The sequence below is a fragment of the Protopterus annectens genome, chromosome 1.part1, assembly GCF_019279795.1.
Source record: "Protopterus annectens isolate FY-2018-M chromosome 1.part1, PAN1.0, whole genome shotgun sequence".
NCBI lineage: Eukaryota > Metazoa > Chordata > Ceratodontiformes > Protopteridae > Protopterus > Protopterus annectens.
The window spans coordinates 1,112,724,698-1,112,738,138 of record NC_056726.1 but is presented as its reverse complement, the minus strand read 5'-3'; the positions used below and the strand labels follow the sequence as shown (position 1 = coordinate 1,112,738,138).

General features: G+C 38.2%; 1 protein-coding gene across 1 annotated transcript in view; it reads right to left on the bottom strand.

Annotated features, from left to right (window-relative positions):
• Positions 1-13,441, bottom strand: part of LOC122815564 (vomeronasal type-2 receptor 26-like) — a 134,360-nt gene that overhangs the window by 109,162 nt on the left and 11,757 nt on the right. The window contains exon 2 of the mRNA XM_044088166.1: positions 3,400-3,627. Within this exon, the coding sequence (XP_043944101.1) occupies positions 3,400-3,627 (228 nt within the window). The remainder of the gene's footprint in view (positions 1-3,399; positions 3,628-13,441) is intronic.

Below are 13,441 nucleotides of genomic sequence, written 5' to 3'. Positions count from 1 at the left end.
AGAGGGGTCCATCCTCGGACCAATGCTGTTTAATATCTTTATCAATAACTTTCACTCTGCTATCTGTAATGCCAAAGTCATCCAATATGCAGATGACTCTACACTTGTCTGCTCTGCCTCTAACCTCCCTGAACTCCTATCTAAAACTCAGACTGCCTTCTCAACTACTGAGATCTGGATGCGCCAAAATCACCTTTCTCTCAATGCTAACAAATCTAAAATACTAATATTCACACCCTCAAAATCTTTCTCTTGATAAAAATTCCTTCCAAGTCCTTAGCCAAAGCAACTCTCTGATCGAAGTTGTTCCCTTTTCCAAACTACTAGGTGTAACTATAGACAAATACCAAACGTTCGACATCCATATTGAGCAAAATATAAAGAAAACCCACTAAAAACTAGGTATGCTATACAGGAACAACCACTTCCTCTCTACATCTACCAGGCATACTCTGGCCTCCTCTTACCTCCTTCCCTCCCTTCTGTACTGTGCACTGCTACTAACTATACTAACTATCCTATCCTCTACCATCACTTCCATACTTGAAAGCTGTTATAAAAAAATTTCTAAATTTATCACCAAAGCCAAACATTCCACTCATCACTGTATTACCCTCCAATTCCTCAACTGGTTATAATTCACATTTTACCTGGACTTCCTCCAGCTCACTACAGCACATAGACTAATATTTAATCCAACCAAATGCCCCACTCTAACTAACACCTTTCCCCATACACCCCAAATAGAACTCTCAGATCTGAACACAAACATAAACATCCTGCTGGACAACTTCTCCTCTCCTTCTCCTTAGGTAAGAAATGGAACTCTCTCCCTTTCACACTAAGGACAATGTCAAAGACAAACAACTTCAAAACTCAGCTTTACACCTACCTCTCCTCCAAATGGAAATGTAACTACATTATCCCTACCTAGAACTCTTTAATAAAAGCCCCTGGGAGGATATCCTCCTGAGTTCCTAAGCACCTTATAGCTGGCTATAACCTTCTATAGCTAATTCCCATACAATCTCTCACACTCTGTAAAGGTTGTAAATAGCTTTTGAGTTTTGACTTTAACTGTGTGAATTTGTTAACATGTATCTGCACGATATTTTTCCACTATGGTCAATATTGCTCACACTTTGTATTATTTGATATGTATTTGTACTTGTACTTTTATTTTTTTATTGGACTGCTATCTTTACTGTAATCTGTTTCATGAAGCTTTTCTCCCAGGGCCTCCACTGAAAATGGGCTCTCTAGGTCCAGTGGACTTCCCTGGTAATCAAACTGGAAATAAATAAATAAATAAATAAATAAATAAATAAATAAATAAATAAATAATAAATAAAATAAATTAGCAAGTAGGAAGTAAGGAGAGCTATAAAGTGGATAAAAAATGGAAAAGCTGTTGGTCCCGATGACATACCCATGGAAGCATGGAGGTGTTTAGGAGAGATGGCAGTGGAGTTTTTAATCAGATTGTTTAATGAAATCTTGGAAAGTAAGAGGATGCCTGAGAAGTGGAGAAAAAGTGCCTTAGTACCAATTTTTATGAATAACGGAGATGTGCAGAGCTGTAGTAAATACAGAGGTGTAAAATTGATCAGTCACAGCATGAAGTTATGGGAAAGAGTAGTGGAAGCTAGGTTAAGAAGGGAGGTGATGATTAGTGAGCAGCAGTATGGTTTCATGCCGGGAAATAGCACTACAGATGCAATGTTTGCTCTGTGAATGTTGATGGAGAAGTATAGACAAGGTCAGGAGAAGTTGCATTGTGTCTTTGTGGACTTAAAGAAAGTATAAGGTAGGGTGCGTAGAGATGAGTTTTGGTATTGTATGAGGAAGTCGGGAGTGGCAAAAAAGTATGTAAGAGTGGTACAGGATATGTATGAGGATAGTTGTGACACTTGTGAGGTCTGCAGTAGGAGTGATGGATGTATTTAAGGTGGAAGTGGGATTACATCAAGGATCAGCTCTGAGCCCTTTCTTATTTGCAATGGTGATGGACAGATTGACAGACGAGATCAAAGAGGAGTCCCCATGGACTATGATGTTTGCAGATGACATTGGTATCTGTAGTGAGAGTAGAGAACAGGTTGAGGAAATCCTGTAGAGGTGTAGATATGCTCTAGAGAGGAGAGGAATGAAGGCCAGTAGGACTAAGACAAAATATATGTGTGTGAATGACAGGGAGTAGATTTGGCAAAGGTGGATGTGTTTAAATACTTGGGATCAGCAGTTCAGAGTAATGGTTAGTGTGGAAGAGAGGTGAAGAAGAGACTGCAGGCAGGGTGGAGTGGGTGGAAAACAGTGTCAGGAGTGATTTGTGACAGATGGGTACCAGTAAGAGTGAAAGAGAAGATCTACAAGAGGGTGGTGAGACCAGCTATGTTATATGGGTTGGAGAAGGTGGTATTGTCAGAAAGGCAGGAGTCAGAGCTTGAGGTGGCAGACTTAAAGATGTTAAGATTTGCATTGGGTGAGATGAGGATGGACAGGATTAGGAAGCATATATTAGAGGGTCAGCTCAAGTTAGATGGTTTGGAGACAAAGCCAGAGAGGAGAGATTGCATTGGTTTTTGACATGTGCCGAGGATGGATGTTGGATATATTGGGAAAAGGATGTTAATAATGGAGCTGCTAGGTAACAGGAAAAGAGGAAGGCCTTAGATAAGGTTTATGGATGTGGTGAGAGAGGACATGCAGGTGGTTGTTGTGACAGAGCAAGATGCAGAGGACAGGAAGAAATGGAAACAGATGATCCACTGTGGCAACCTCTAACAGGAACAGCTGAAAGAAGAAGAAGAAGGTGTGAGTGATTCATATCCCAACATATTCCCCATATTTACATCAAAAATTCTCTACAAGTCAAGTAGTGTTGCACCCTCGTCAACTTCCAGGTAAACTTAGATAACTGGATCAGCAAACTTGACTTTTTCCCAGTCTTTCTTGTATCACCCTGTACAAAGCTGTAGGGAACTTTTGAATATTATTTATTGGTTAGGCCTGCCATTGCCTGAAGACTGATTGCCTAGTACTTACTTATCAACCTATGAATCTCTGAACAACACAGTCTGACAATAAAATAGCATCATTGTTCCTTTATTACAGTTCATAGGGGAAAATGCATATTTAAGCTGCAGAAAAAACAGAAACATAGACTTTGAAGCTATCCTTAGCTGGAAGAAAATAAAAATTGCATATTACAATCACTTATTTGTAACATTTTTTAATCGGATACCTTATGGATGGGTTATTATTTGCAGACATTTCACTGACTTAACGTTGCATACCTACGACTCTCTAGCAGTTTCTCATTATAAAACATAATAAAAAGCAAAGAGTATGAAGCAATTAACATGTAAAATAATTATACAAAAATGATGGCCATCAAACCTCAAAGTGTCCTCCACTCCACACAACAGCACTGTTATTAACAAAGAGTTGTTGACCATGCAGGGTATAAGGCTTAGACCATCCCACGGTTAGGCTTTTCATGACACCATCTGGAGTGAGCTGCCAGTTAACGATATCAGAACGTACAACTACATCTCCGTTCTCATCAAAAAATAAGTCTTCTCCATCTGATGTTTGGAAATGCACTTTCTTGAGGTGATAAAGAAGCTTGAAATAGCCAATGAAGAATAATAGTAAAATAGTTCAAATTTGTTTTATTAAGCATACAATTATTTAAAGGTGTTAACCCACAAAAAAAGCTAACCATGTAATATGCTTTCCATATTCCCCACAATGCAGAGATTATGCAATACAACTCTTCTGCTGAAAACACTAAACATTATGAAATGGATGGTCCTTCTAATGCATAATCTGTTTATGCATTTTTATTAATTGATATATTTACAAGGAAAACTGATTGAGCATGACAGGATTTTCATGACTTTATTTTATTTTCGTCAGACTGGTGAGAAGAATGTCACACATGATCTAGTTACAGAAAACAAATTGATTAAAATACAGATGATACACCTGGAGAGAATAAATAAAGCAGACATTAAAAAAAAATCAAGAATACATGTGGAAAGGTCTTACCAGACAAATAATAGATACTAATATTTTACTAGTCTCTGTGGTAAAATAAACTGATAAAGCCCTAACCATAGCCTAGGTAACCAGAGTTTGATTACTTGATTGGGCACCTGTCAGGGAGTATGAGCCTTATCATAACAGGTGAGATTGTGCTGGCTAAAGGCAGATCTCTCAATGGGTTCTGGTCATGGTCAGAATTCAGGGTGATCTCCAGGCATATCAGAGGTATGGACAGTAGTGACTCCAGGCTTTTTCTTGCTGGGGCATAGTAAGGGCAAGTAGCAAGTTGTTGGGACACACAGGATGCTCACCTCTCATGCCCTTGTGCTATGTTCTCTATCATCTGTTTGTTTTGTTGGTTTGTTGACATTTGTTGACCAGGAAAGTCCACTGGGCTTGAGACCAACTTTTAGTGGAGGTCCGGGGAGAAAAGCTCCAAGTGACATGAAAATCATTACATGAATCTGTAAGGAAACAATTACTTATAAAGCAAGTAAAATAATACAGAAAACTAAACAGCACATGTGTTGTAAAAAGGCACAATACAGTAAGAATGGAACATTAGCATGTAGGAAAATTATACAGTTAGAAATATTTAACAATACAGCTCACTTGTTTTTTTTTGGGGGGGTAGGAAAAGGGAAAGGTAAGTGTAGTGGGAAGGTAGAATTAAATAGTTAAACTTAAAGGTAAAATAGATATAGTTAGAATCTTATAGCTAGGTGGTGGGAATATGTAGAGTATAGGTAACATGCATTTAATTGTAGTAAACAAAGTAGAAAGTGACAGAGAAGAGAAAATGTGTTAAGATGGTTGTATTGATGTGTGGACTATGATACTAAAGGTTAGGGATAACTCATATGGTGTAACAGTATAACATATACATAAGTATATTTGCTACGTGAAACAGTTTTGCTAGATTAAGGAGGTTGTGGATATGTGTTGCATGTGCAGCTGGAGTTATCAGTGAGATGTTGTTTTAGTTTTCTTTTAAAGGAGATCATGTAACTGATGATGAGAGGCCATTCCACAGCTTAGTTATGGAATGGGAATAGAGGCAGTTACCTGCTCTTTTACTAGGCTTTGATACTTTGCGTAGGTGTTTGTTGTTAGAGCGTAGATTTTTGGATGGGACGTAAGCAGGGTTGCCAGACGTCCCTATTTGGGCGGGACTGTCCCGAGATCAGTAGCCTGATCCCGAGTCCCGTCCTGCCGGTTTAAATCCCGGCCAGCCTCCACTTTGTTTGTTTTTTTGATTGACCCGTATACCTGGCATACGGGCCAATCAAAATTGCTAAACACGGAGTTCTTGTGTTCGCATTAAACACGAGAAGCTCCGTGTTTTGATTGGCCCATATCCCGCATAGGCCAATCAAAATCGGTAACACGGAGCTTCGTGTTTAATGCGGAACTGCAATGCATTAAACACGAGAAGCTCCGTGTTTATTGCAGGCAGAGTGAGCTCAGTTCTTTAGTTCTTTAATGCGGAACTATGTTCCGCATTAAAAACCTTTTTTTTTTTTTTGGTCTTCAGTTGCCGCCGAAGACTTTTTTTTTTTTTTTTTTTTTGGTCTTCACTTTGACGTGAGAGACCTTTTTTTTTTTTGTTCCTACCTGCGTTGCTGGAAATCTGGCAACCCTGGACGTAAGGTTCAATGATATTTTTCAGGGAAGGGCAGCACTTGGGTTTATAAATGAGTTTATGGGCAAAGGTAAGTTGTGTGTAATGTAGGTAATGTGCAAATTCTAGCCAGTTTAGTTCTCTAGTGGCATGGCAATGGTGGGTACAATTTGGTTGGGCTGATATGAATTTTGCAATCTTTTAATAAAAGGACTGCAATTTGTGTTGCAAAGAGTTGTGGAGATTGGTGAAGATAGGAGACCCATATAGTAAGGTTGGAAGGAAAAGATTTTTTGAAAGTTTTATTCAGCTAGATTTGTCTAAGTATTGTTTGTTTCTGTAAAGTTTGACTAATTTGAAGTGAGTATTTTTTATTGCGTTATCAATATACAAGTCAAAGCTGAGTTTGCTGTCAGTAGTAATTCCTAGCAGTTTGGCCTGATTTACTAACTCTATTTGGGTTTTGTTTATGGAGAATATAGCAAAGTCTGTAGGAACAGATTTAGATGCAGAGATGAGTAGTTAACCTGGACATTGTCTTATCATGTCATTTTGCTATGTTCTTTGTCATGGTGAGTGTCCAAAGCTGGACATTAACCTGCCATGCTCTTGTGCTTTTACCTCATTACCTCATCCAGTCTAATGTTTCCTATCTGTCTCTGTTGCTGATATGCACTAAATCAGGTCAGCACAATGCAGAGTTACAGGTAAGGTGTCGTGTCAACTTTCACTATGCCTGTATTTCCGTAAAAAAGGTGTCATCTTCTTTTACTCTGCTTGTATTGCAATATAAAGTCTATTCCACCAGAATTACTATTTCTAACATGTTTGTCTTAACCTGGTCTCCTGCGATATGGTGACAACACTTTTATATTATCATATTAAGACAGGCCTCATAGCATGTCATTTATGATGATGATGATGCTGTGTTTGCCTCTGAACCATTAGCATAATACATTGATTTAGCTCACCCAGGCAAAGCTACTATATGAATCCCTACCTATATCGGCACAAGTGCCACTGGCTGCTCCAGGTTCCTTTTCTTGTCTGGGCACAATGCAGGCACAAACAAAATAAAGAAACAAACACTATACCAATAAATTATAGAATAAATGATATATGATACATTCATCCATAATTCAGTGTTAAAAATGAAAAATCATTTCCCTGTGTAAAACAGTCAATATCTCAGTCTTATAAATCTTGACAATAACCCCCTCCAAAAAAATACTAATTTGTGTTGGTAAGCTTCAGTATAACAACTCAAGGTGCATCCAGCAATGCAACAGAGGTGGAAAAATGTCATATACAAAGACATTGGGTGGTGCAGTGGTGCAGCAGTTAACGTTGTCGCCTCACAGCCAGAGGTTCTCCAGTTAAATTCTTGGCTGGGACGCCTTCTGTGCAGAGTCTGCATCATATCCTCCCTGTGTTTGTGTGGGTTTCCTCTGGGTACTCCAGTTTCCTCCCATATTCCAAAGCCATGTGTCTGGAATGTTTCTCCCCAGGCCTCTGCTGAAAATAGGTGCTGTCCTAGTTGGACTTGCCCAGTCAACAAATGATAAATAAATAAATAAATAAACAAACAAACAAATAAATAAATAAATAAAATTTGTCTCAATAAAAAAAATCACTAACTGAAATTCAAGAACAGAAAGTTTGACTTGTTTTGTTGTTTATGAGCTGTATTGTAAGATTTTTTTTTTTTTAATTAGTATAGCATATTTTGCCAGTGCTCAAGATAAAACACATCATCCCACTGCAAACACTGGTGAATAGCAAAGTAATTTAAATGTCTGTTAAAATGTCTTTAAAGTGGACACAGGAGTGCTCAGTTGACAGCTCCTAGATGACAGTGATAGTTTTAACACTTCAGGAAGAATAAGGGAGAAGGTCTGGTATGTGGGCAAAAATTGAAAAGCCTTAAAACATGCAGTTCAGGTAGTATATTTTGCTGAGCATTTACAACTGCTGATAACGATGTAAGAGCTGCTATGAAAACACAAATCACAGTAATTCAAGCAAAAGAAAAAAAAAATGAAAAGAGGTTCCAGAATTTATTTGTTTATGTATCTTTTTTTGAAATTTGTTGACCGGGAAAGTCAGGCTGAGCTAGTGCTCTTTTATTAGCAGAGGCCCGGGGAGAAAAGTTTCGCAGAAAAGCATCATGTATTGTCACAACACATAGTCATTAAGATTAACATTAACATTAAAATTAAAAATATATATTTTATTTACAATGTATAGAGATAAGCATCTAAGGCTTATGCAGTAAACTCAACAGAGAGAGAGCAAGAGAGAATATTTACACACAATCGGAGGAAAAGAATACAATTAGAAATAAATCCACACAAACAGGTAAATAAATAAGGTACAGGAGATGTGATAAAATGAAGACGATGCAGTTTGCTGTGGCTGGTGGGATATATAACAGCACACAGCATGTTATTTTAAGATGTTAGGGAAGAGGGTAAAGGTTAAGCAAAGTGATGATGGTAGAAGGAAGGCTGTAGGAGAGAAAAGAACAAAGGTTACAGAAGTATTTTGAGATTTAGATGTAATTTCGGGGAGGGAGTTTTGGACTGTTCTTAGTGCAGTGACATATCCTGAAGCTGTCCAAGATGCCTGTGACTCACACTACTGCTATTCAATTTAAATGGAGGTTTAAAAAATATGATTTCCTTATATCCAGTATGACTCATATAAAGGGGATTGTGGGAAAAAAAAGTCTCCAAGATCACTTTACAATTGCAGGTCCATTGAGGTATAATAACAATAAACATGTGATGATTTTAATTCATTAAAACAGTCAGAGACCAGCAATTCTAAGACTAACTAAGATATTGTAGCAACCAAAATTTAGTTATTTCTCCTTTTTTTGACCAGGTTACTACCACTAGGTCAATGACCATTTTTCAGTGAAGACCTGAGGTGGTATTCGACTTGACTCAGGGAAATTTGACCAGAATATCAAGGTACTTCCCCTACTCTTTTTGATAATTGCCCTGGGACCTTTTACATCCACTTGAGCTACTAACAACAAAGGGAGATGGAACCTTGGTTTAATGCCTCATCTGAAGGATGGCCCACCTAAGAGTGCAGCACCCCTCATACTGTACTGCAATGTCAGTACTAGAAAATTAATCCATCTAGCTGGTGTGGGAATAGAACGCAAAGCCTTTTTCACCAGAAGTAGGTGTGCTACACATTGAGCTACTCAGACTGCAAATAAGCATTCCATTTTTCCAGCTCACTCCAAGAATAACAACACTGATAAAGACAAAAGCTGTAATAAGCTAGTGTAGCAACATGAACCACTTAGTATTGGTTTCCTGAAATAACATCAATAGAAAATATTTAGTTCTAAATGGTTTGGGGGTAGCAGTATACCTTTCAACATATTTGATCAAGAATTCCAGACAAAGCAAAAATAATGGGGGTAAAATCAGGAATAGTTTTTAAATATTGTTATAATTCAATTAAAATGAATAAAACATGTTTTGTATTAATATGCTTTTTTAGAATAATAAGAAATATAAACCTCTAATGACCAGCCTTACTAACTGGCCATCATCATGAGTGATTTACAGGAAAATAAAAACTGTTTAGAGGAGCAGGACAAACATTAGAAGCAAATTCAGGGTCATTCTGCAAAGATAGGAGCAGCTGAGACGCAAGGACAGCAGTCAAAAGAGAATGTCTGGTCACAATAATACATTCCAGCATTTATGTTTTGGATGTGTAGAATTTTTAAAGATGCAGTTATGATTTTCTAATGTTATTATTTCAGCAGCAGATTTTAAGAATTTGTATATTTAATGAGCGAGATCATTATAACTACATATCTTTAAATTCTTAAGATGAGGGTTCATCATTTTCAAACAGCTTAGTATGATTTCTCATTACTATAACAATATAGATTTGTAGGTTCCAGGGCCTTTATAGCCATGCAATCCAACGCATTTGTGTCCCTATGTATCATGGGCATTTATTGAGAGGGGATATGCTATTTAGGAAGTTTCTAGAGGTTATATGGGGGTGTATGTTGGTTTGGGCTTTGTTGTCTACATGCTTTTTATTAGAGACATGGGGGTTATATCCAGAGTAAATTTCCAGTTTCCCATCCATTGATCAAAGTTATGCTTAAATAAGGTTAGAGATGGACTCTGTTTCACATGGATGGGGAGCAAGGGGATCCTCTGAAACACATATCTGTCTTGCCAACATGGCGTATTTATGTCTCAAGCAAAAATTAAATTCTTAGATTTAGTGGTTCTGATGTTGTTCATTTTGTGTATATGCAAAAGGTCCATCAAAACTGAATCCTCGGGTGTCTTCTATGATAGGCACAGACTGCTTCTCAGCAAGTTGTAGGAAACAGAATATAGAAATAGGGCTTTAAAGTGATCCATATAGGGCAATGTGTTTATACCGTGGATTCTCCTGGTAAGGATCCTTTGTGGGCATTCCAGCTCTTGCGTATGTTTGGCCAGATACATGCCAAAGGGGGCATTATACTCAACGATTGGTCTGACGAGGGCCAAATAAAGTGGCACTATGACTTCCTTGTACCTGGATACCATACCCTTACTTATAGGTTGGCAACACAGAATGATATTCTTGTTACCCTGGTCATATGTTGATCAACGGTCAGATTGTTGTCAACATGTGTTCTCAGATCTTGATTATTGGGTCAGCTCTTAAGGGTATTTTTTCAATGGAGTAATTAGCTTGGGTGGCAGCTTTCCCAAAAGGAACTATAATGCATTTCTTAGCATGGGGTTTTAGTCTATGACTTTGCTACCAGTTATTTGTCTGTGTTAGACTCTCCTGTAATATGTTTGCATCATGGGAGGACTCTATGAAAGCTACCAATTGGAAGTCTTTTGTGAACTTGGTCAGGTAAAAGCCCTTGATATTAGCCTTTACCTTCAAGAAATAGATGCCAAATAGCAGCAGTCCCAGCACAGAGCTCGGACGTACCCCACTAGTTGCCAGTCTCTAAGTGGAGACAGTATTACCAGTCCTGACTTCTTGAGTTCTTTCTGTGAGCCAGCTGGTGATCCAGCAAGTTATTTAAGGGCTTCTGCCCAGTTCAGTGAGTTTGTCAACTTTAGCCAAGTGGGCAATTGTATTGAACAGCTTAGCCAGATCCAGGTAGGCAATATGCCCCATTTTTCCCTCATCCATTGCTTTGATGACCTTCTCAAAAAAGTGCACCAGGTTTAGTAGGCATGATTTTCTCTTGACAAAGCCAAACTGGGTTGGGTCCAGTGTTTCAATGTTGCCTATGTCCTTGTTGATCATTTTCATAATAATTCATTCCATGGCTTTGCATATAAGACTAGTCAGACTAATAGGTCTGTAGTTTCCAGTGTTGTTTTATGGTCCATCCTTGTGAAGTGAGATAACCATTGAAGTTCTCCATTCACATGGTACAAAGCCTGTTTTGAGGCTATAGTTGAAAAAAATTACAAAAATGGTCCTGATAGCTAATGTTTCCAGTTTTTTAGAAGGCATCCTGGGATACCGATGGGGCTCACTGAGGCTGTGTTTTTGGCTTTTGCAAGTGCCAGTTGGGGGAGTTATGTTAGTAGAGATTCCATGGAGGGAGGTATGGGGAGTAGGGAGTGAAGTTTGAGCTGAATTTCTTATCCAGCAAATTCTCTGTGTCACTGTGCTCAGTGGAGGTGGCACCATTGATGACCTGTATGGCACACTGATATGTGATGCCTTTGAGGTTTTGGACACAGCTATAGAAGGCCATGTGGTTGTCTTTAGCCCGTGAGGCTATCTTGACCTTGTAATTGGCCTTGTTGTACTTAATTAGTCCTCTTAGTTTCCTGTTTAGTTTAATTAGAGAGCTCCTATCATTATGGGAGTTTTGCTTCCTATTTTAGCCATGACTTTTTTCCTTTTGTTTTATACCATAATAAGGTTAGGGTTCCACCAATGTGGTTTGCTTTTAGAGTTTGTTTTGGACTCACCTCTAGTGGGTACAGCAACCTCTATACAGCCATTTACATTGTTGTACAGGGTCTCCTTGTACAATTCCACATAGATTGTTGTGAACCCGGGGTTGGAAGGGACATTCAAGTTTGCTAAGCTATCACTTAATAAGGTGTAGTTTGCTTTGGAATAGTTCCTAATTGCTAGAAGGTTTGCTAGGATTACAAAGTTGATTTTTATTTCATAGGAGACCGCATTGTGGTACGACCTTACCAATGATGATATGACATGGGGAAGGGGCTGCAGCACTCTCGCATATTGGAGAATACACAATATCGGATCAAGGATATTTGTCTTAATGTCCAAGAATTGTTGTACCTACAAATATGAGGCAGTGTATTTTGCCAGTACATAGAGGAGTAGTTAAAGTCTCTCCTGAATAGGGTATTTGCTTTAATGGTGAGTGTCTCTGTTAGATCAGGTATCATTTAAATGTCGAAAAATACAGTATTCTTTTTGCAGAAGTCTAGAAATGCTGCCATATTAAAGCAGGCTTTACAGTTTGCATACAGTTTCAGTGAATGCACTTTTAGTAAGTGAAAACCTTCAGTCAAGAATTTTGATAAGAACAGAATGTGCCATACATTTGAGTACAAACACATTTTGTTTGTATGTTATAACGCTTGAGAACCACTATTATAGAGACATGTAAAAACTTACTGGGTTTTGGTATGATTCGGAAATATTTCAGACATAGTTAATTAAGTTAGTTAGTTTGGACTGATACGCAGAAAGTCTTTGCAGTGCAGACACTCGAGTTTGAGTGCAGAAGTCAGGTCAAATATCCAGCATTCCAGAATATTAATGATATTATTCAGAAGGAAAGGAATATAAAAATATGAATGTGAAGGACTATTTCAATTTATAAAAGAAATATGAATATGAATGCAGAGGACTGGTTCAGTTTATCAGCATTGTTATTGGAAACAGTATTCAGATATTGTTGGTATCTACCTCCACTGTACATAATAAAACATACTTAACTGAATTACAGTGTCTGCAGACTTTATTGTGAAAAGTACAAGAGGATTCGGTCAGTAAAGGAGAGACTGGGACCCGTTCAGCACAGTTCTGGGTAATTACCAGATGAAGACATTCATTCCAGTTTCTTCTAGTTGTTTCCAGTTAATTCCAGTATCCTACAGTTATAGGTCTTGGTATGCACTTTGGGATTCTAGAGACACAGAGGGTGAATAATTGCTTGCTAGGATATGGTATGGGGCTTTGTCGATGGTGATTTGAACATGGATAAATTCCAGGGCATCATCCTGATTAACCGACATAGAATTATGCTTGTTGCTAATATTAATCGAGTCTTCTCTTCCTTTTGTCCTTCTCTGTGCAGCTGATGGTCTAAATGTGTGGAAGGCACTGAAGCTTTGCAGTGCTGGAATGCCTACTCTCTCACTGTAAAGGCAGAGATTTTTATATTATCCAGTGATAAGAGCATGTTACGTGTGGAAGAAAAACATTTTATATACACGCACACACACACACACACACACACACACACACACACACACACACACACACACACACACACACACACACACACATGCGCACACACACTCAGCATAGTCCCAAGCCATCTCATGGCAGTGACAATGCCTCTTGGAGGTGATGGAATATGCCTCTTATTAGTAAAATTTTGATAAATCAGTTTGTATTATCTCAGAAATGCTGCAAGTATTTGTCATTGTCTGGCATTGTATGCCTTTAGAGATTTCGGATTGTATTACTTACATTCCTAATGCCTTCAGT